This window comes from Ricinus communis, chromosome 10 (genome assembly GCF_019578655.1).
Source record: "Ricinus communis isolate WT05 ecotype wild-type chromosome 10, ASM1957865v1, whole genome shotgun sequence".
In the NCBI taxonomy this organism is placed as follows: domain Eukaryota; kingdom Viridiplantae; phylum Streptophyta; class Magnoliopsida; order Malpighiales; family Euphorbiaceae; genus Ricinus; species Ricinus communis.
Genome location: NC_063265.1, coordinates 24,675,236 through 24,681,483, shown reverse-complemented (window position 1 = coordinate 24,681,483; position 6,248 = coordinate 24,675,236). Strand labels below are relative to the sequence as shown.

Here is a 6,248-nt window from a genome sequence, read left to right as displayed (position 1 = left end):
TTTAAAACTAAGGAATTAATTTGGGCTTTTCAACTTGAAGTCAATGAATAATTCACTAAAATTTTAATTTTCTAATCAGTTTATTTAAGAGGTCAATTTATTTTATTAAAATATTTAATTAATAAAAAAAATCAATTTTCTCCATAAACTATACTAAGTATCAAACTATAAAAATGTTTTTTTAATTGAGTTAAAATTATTTAATTTTATATAATTTGATCTTATTGTCTAATAAACATTAATAATAACCAATTATGATAATTAATAATTATAAATTGTGATAATTCATTATGTTAAAAAGAATTAATTAACATTATACAAATTATATAGATAGTAAACCGGAAAAATTATAATATTTTCAAAATAAAATCAATGACCGTTAGTTCATGTTCTCACAGGATCAAAATTTGAACCGTGTCTAAGATTCAAAACATTACTAAATTATATTTTTACTAAAAACTCAAATTAAGTATTGCTAAAATGTAAAACTTTAGTTTAATTTTGTAAAAGTATAATTTTATTTATTTACTATTTAGTAATATTATTTAAAAATTTAATAAAAATATTTTTTAATTATCTTTTAGATGTTAAGATTAAATATTTTATTTTAATTCAATAAAGATTCTTTTTTACAATGGAAATTTACAAATTAAATTGAGGTGAACTAACTATTTCTAGAAAATTAAAATATGAATTGATTTCCTATTGATTCTAAATTCAGGAAACAAATCTATATTTTGACTTCTTAAAAATATTTAAACACCTATATTGCACAAAACTACGCATCATCAAAAAGAAAAGCAAATTGAAGTGTTAGATTGGAAATGAAAGGTGCTATTGATTAAATATAAAAATTCAAGTATCTAACTATGCTTAGTTTTCTTTTTTTATCATGTCAAGCTTTCTCCTTTATTTTTTGCTTATTGTTAGTATTTGTTTCTGAAACCACAATGCAAATGAAATAAAGAGGTTTTTGATTAAATCCATAATTAGTCCCAATCTTGCATCTCATGCTCATTTTCTCCCATGACTTGCATGGGCCTCTCCACTCATAAGCAACAAAAGCCAGCCAGAGAAAATCCATACAATCATTTGTCCCATATAACATTATAATCTCTTTAAGCTCTTCTTTCTTGCATCCAATTTTTTCTTGTCGGCCTGAGCTTTTGCTGGTCCAGCTTCTTTCTTCTGTGTAGCCACTGTTGGTGTTGCCACTGCCACAGATCCACCAACTCCTGTCTCTGGCACTGGAGCTACAGCAGCCGACTGTTCCTGACTATGTCCTCCTTTTGTGGCTACTGAACAAGGAGACAATGGGGATGGCAATGCTATTGCAGCATTGACTGCTGTATTCTTCTGGTCACTGTTGAGAACTGAGGTATTACTTTGATCAACATTGAGAGCTGTAGTTGACTCAGAAATAGCTCCTGACTTGAACTTAGGCTTTGGTTTGGCATGAATTGCAGTATACAGCCTGTATCAGTAAAATATCAGTAATCAACTGAAACAAGAGGAATCCTTTTTAAGTCATTTCTCCAGGTAATTTTATGAGCAAATATCACAAGGGGTACCTAACAAACATGGAAAGTTCTTGATAGCATATGATGCGCATAAATACTTTATAGAAGCCTAACGGCATCCGCAAGAGCTCATACAATAATACTAACATAGAAAAATTTGGCATCCTTTTCAAAAAGGTTTCTAAAAATTCCCAGAAGTTGTGTTATTTCCAAGATCCAAACAGATTACAATGATGTTATATGCGAGGTTGCCCCATTCTCCACAATCACAACATAAAACAGAGAACAAGATAAACATTACTCACCTAGCATGTCTAGCATACTCATCATAATTTTCAAGCAGCATCTTGCCAGCCTGTTCATTTAAAGCTGATTCTGGAAATGGTTCGATCAATAAACACCTCACTACCTGGCATCACAAAATTCTCAGGAAAAATTAGTACTTCAAAGAAAATTTTATAAAGAAAAAACTATTAAATACATTCCTCCAATTTAATAACAGTTCGAATGAAGCTTACAATGAGAACATGCCGTAGTCCAAGACTTGGATTCCAGTCCTTTTTTAGCGTATTCACACAAATCTCACCATTGGTTGCAATGTTCGGATGGAAAATCTTGGTCAGGAAGTACCCTGCAACATCAATTTTCAGTCACAAGAAAACAAAACAAAATAGCTCACTAACAGAACTCTATGCACCATTGAATAAAAGAAAACAGCCCTAGGAACAAAATTTCACGACACAATATCCTGACAATATAAATCAAAAGCAATCCATACTAATCAGAAACCTTTTGGAGGGGAGTATGGGAAGTCACGTGAAAGTAACAGCTTCATGCGAAAAAGGCCATTCTCATATGGTGTCCCAGCTGCAAGGCCAAATCTTACTTCAGTACAAGCACAAATTAGTTTAAAAAATTTTAAATTAGGAAAAGAAAGACTTATGCCTGGGCCTTCAATATCAGCATATATGGTTGAAAAATCATCATCATTTACTCCGACTTTAATACCCTCAGGTGGAGATTCATCAAGATTCTTCAATTCCTTCGCGAGTTGTTTAACCACATTGGGTGGAAGATTTTCATTTGTTGCCTTCAAAAAACAGCAAATTAAGACACCATAATGTAATCATACATTGAGCTAGTGAAAACTGAACAAGTATCATGAATTATTCAATCATAATGGCTCCTTTCTTTAACCAAGAAAGTGCACCATTCATCAAATCTGTTGCACCATTCCTCTCCACCATGACATGCTAACTAAATGGTTGTCTTGTCTGTAAAATTCTTAGAAGAATTTACACAAACAGAGACGTAATTCATTTCCTATTATAATAAAGGGCCTACAGCTTGTTTAAATTTTATTAGTATGATAATTTGCCAATGCAGATCTTAGGTAATATTAAAGATTAGTAGGCTTCTCCAACAAAGAGCTGCATGATTGATCTCGAGACACTCTACGGAAAAGGGAAAGGAAGAAAGAGCAGAAAGGGCATTGCATAAATGTAAAGACTTACCATGGCCACAAAACAATAGGTCCCTCGTAAGAGCTTAGGTTGCTTTTTGTTATTGATAAAAAGAATCAGAAAAACTTCAGGAGATGATCTGCCAAAATCTTTTCCAAGCTTCTACTGGCAATTATAACTAGATAACCTGTAAAGAACAAGATACACTGTTTCAGCTCGGTTATTGCTTCCATAAAATTTCTATTAATAAAAAAAAAAAAAAACAGCACTACAAGGGGGCATGAAAACCAGTCAACAGGTGCTACTTGATCAGCTACAGGAGAACTGTTAATTCAGGATTATCAGAGCTCTAGGAAAACATTACAACACACAGCACCATATAATAATTGCATATGCCCCACAAGGAGGTCAACTGCCATTTGCTTGAAAACTTCTTTCCTTCTCTTTTCTTTCTATTAACTTTTACAGGTGCAATTTTCAAAACCATAGGAAAAAGGCAAAAGACTTTGAAGGCGGCTGTTTCAGGGCGAATGATTCCATAGTTTGAAATTGTTACCTCGGGTCAGAACCGAGTAACCTTACCATTAGACTAAGCTTCAACCATGTTTAAATGACTCTTATCCTTTTTAAATAAAGTAGTGCCAAAGGTTACAACAATGATAACTATAGCGATCGCGATGTTGTCACAATTGTGAATGCAATAATAGTGGTGGTGTAGTTTGTGATTAGCTAATCAAAAAATTATGGTACTAATGGATACAATGCCAACATCAAATGAGCAATTAAAGTGGTGATGCTGGTGATCTATTGCCAATGTAGATAGCACAGTAGTGATGCATGTCTGGTAACCAAATTCATGATCTCCACGTTCTCATGATATCACAACTTCTCAGGAGATGAAAATTATCTCCAATTTCTCTATGCTTCATTGCCAAACAAGGCTACTTAGATACACAAAACCTTCAATGAAACAAAAAATACACAGTACATGCACCTTCTATATACAGAACCTAGAACAATCAAACAAACATGCACAAAAAACATGAAGAATGCCAAAATAAACACCCAACAATTTCCAATGTTAAAAATATATCCTCCTTGCAGGGATAGATCATCAATACCTATCCTATATATCAAAGAATTTGGCTTCAACTTTCAATTCTTTCATCCTCATCCAAATTCCACATATAACCACCAGTACCTAAAATTTTCAACTTCTAGACACCAATACAACTCTTTGAAAGCCTCAAAGTGTCAAGGGAAAGTGTCTTGGATAAAATAAAATGCAGACAAAAAGCCAACATCAGTACTAACCTATGTTACTCAAACATTGTGCAACTGTTTGATGTAAATATTTTGATGTATGGAGTCAACTACTTCCTAGAACTTTTCATTCATTTTCCAGCTAATTTAAAGAGCTCAAGTACTATAATCCTAATCTATGTATACTCTCATCTGGCATATGTATTTCATTTCAGGATAACTTCAAGAGTCAAAGTAATTATAATTTTAGCTTACAAGTATGAGATAAACTTGACCTCACCATGTCCCATACAGAAGTCTAAATAATGCTCATTTTCCACAACTGAATACTGATTGCTGATATAAAATCACAATTTCAGCATTTAACAAGCATTTAAATTTTGCTTTCCAACTTTATCAAGGAGTTAGATGCATGAATCCTTAGCATTTAACAAAAGAAGTGTTAAACATACACTAATAAATTTGCCATACATATAATTGTTACAAACTCATTACCATAACTTTATTACTATATGATGTGTGAAGTAAAATTATTCTCCTTGGTACAGAATGAACACAAAATGCCCCAAGCAGTGACAACAAACAAATCAGAATAGTCAAAACTATTTGAAAGAAATATCTGCATCAGGGCAAGCATCTCCCTTGTATTTCTTATTCAAAAGAAAGAAATATTATAAAAATCAAGAACAAAATGCTCTAGTGACCCAGAAAATCTAGAGAAAGCTTATGAAAATTCCTATTTGCAGCAGCTAAATCTACCCAATGCTTGAGAGAGGTATGCTTTTCAAAGTATTTGCACTCTCAACCAACTTGTAATCACATAAATCAATATTCTCATACCCATTTCTTAAACAACGCATCCAAGAATTTAGCAACAGAACCCATTACAAAGTAAGAAATAAGATAAGAGTTGGAGCATTCAAAAGCAACATTGTATCTCTTTAAATCTAATTACACGATAGAAATACCACACGAACAACAATAGAAACAAACAAAAACCCATCTTTCAAAACCCTAAAATACAAATCTCAGAAACCGTAAATATAAAATCCTCAACCAAATTAGGCATTTACTCACTTACACAAATCAAATGAAATCCATAAAACAACATCCTCATAATATGCTCTTAACGGAATCTAAAAAAATCTCACCTGAAAGAGAAATGAAATTGAATATATGCAAGAATGCAGAACAAAAAAATATTGTAAAGAATCAAGTCATGATCAGGCACAAGATTCAACTTTGATAGAGACAGATGATCGATTGAGTAAAGAATAAATAAAGATAAAGAAAGAAAACCCAGATGAGAAATCACCTTATCATTTACCCAGAGCAAGGCAAAGAAATGAGCTTTAAAATGTATTTATGTATATGAAAATTGTATTATTATGTATTGTAATACAGACAGAGGGAGAGAGAGAGTGAAGAAAGCAATCTCTTCTTGTTGTTGTGGAATAATTGATTGATGTGTTGATTATAATTACACTCGCACAGTTGCATTTATACAAACACAAAAGAAAAATTATTTCTTTTCTTTAATTTTTGCTTTCTTATTTTCTTATTTTAAAAATAAAATAATATTTTATACTACTGTTTGAATAATTTGAATTGATATGACGTGTCACTCACCTAGATCCTCATGATTTATAGTCGTTAGATTGTCGGTGTTTTCACGCGTTTCTCATACGCGTGGCCTTCCCTCAAGCTTAAGTTTGCAGGATGTTTTTCAGGTGGCATGCACGTTGTGTGAATGAGAGTGGATAACATTCTGTTCTTTTAAGAAAATAAGTATTTGAATTTAAATGCGTCTCTCTACTGGCTAGACCCGAATTTGTTAGCCAGAATTTGTTTTGCTGGTGTTTTTTCTAAAATTGATTGATTTGTCCGTGGGAATAAGGTTTAATTTGTCACCTAAACTCATAAATGAATTTTAAACCATCTCTATTTGACTTTTCAAAATTAATTTAACACAAAACATAGTAAATTTGACTCATTTAATTCT

General features: G+C 32.1%; 1 protein-coding gene across 2 annotated transcripts; it reads right to left on the bottom strand.

Annotated features, from left to right (window-relative positions):
- Positions 1–957: 957 nt before the first annotated feature.
- On the bottom strand, positions 958–5,740 carry LOC8275041 (ubiquitin-conjugating enzyme E2 22). 2 transcript variants are annotated; one of them, XM_002523635.3, is made up of 7 exons: positions 5,562–5,740; positions 3,035–3,170; positions 2,466–2,610; positions 2,310–2,387; positions 2,039–2,151; positions 1,826–1,929; positions 958–1,474 (listed from the first exon to the last, which is right to left on the bottom strand). In XM_002523635.3, the coding sequence occupies exons 2-7, from the start codon at positions 3,035–3,037 to the stop codon at positions 1,108–1,110; spliced, it is 810 nt and encodes a 269-aa protein (XP_002523681.2). In that variant the 5' UTR covers positions 3,038–3,170; positions 5,562–5,740; the 3' UTR covers positions 958–1,107. The 2 variants fall into 2 exon arrangements, with proteins under 2 accessions (XP_002523681.2, XP_048226020.1); XM_048370063.1 differs by lacking the exon at positions 5,562–5,740 and adding an exon at positions 5,398–5,518.
- Between the last annotated feature and the right edge of the window lie 508 nt (positions 5,741–6,248).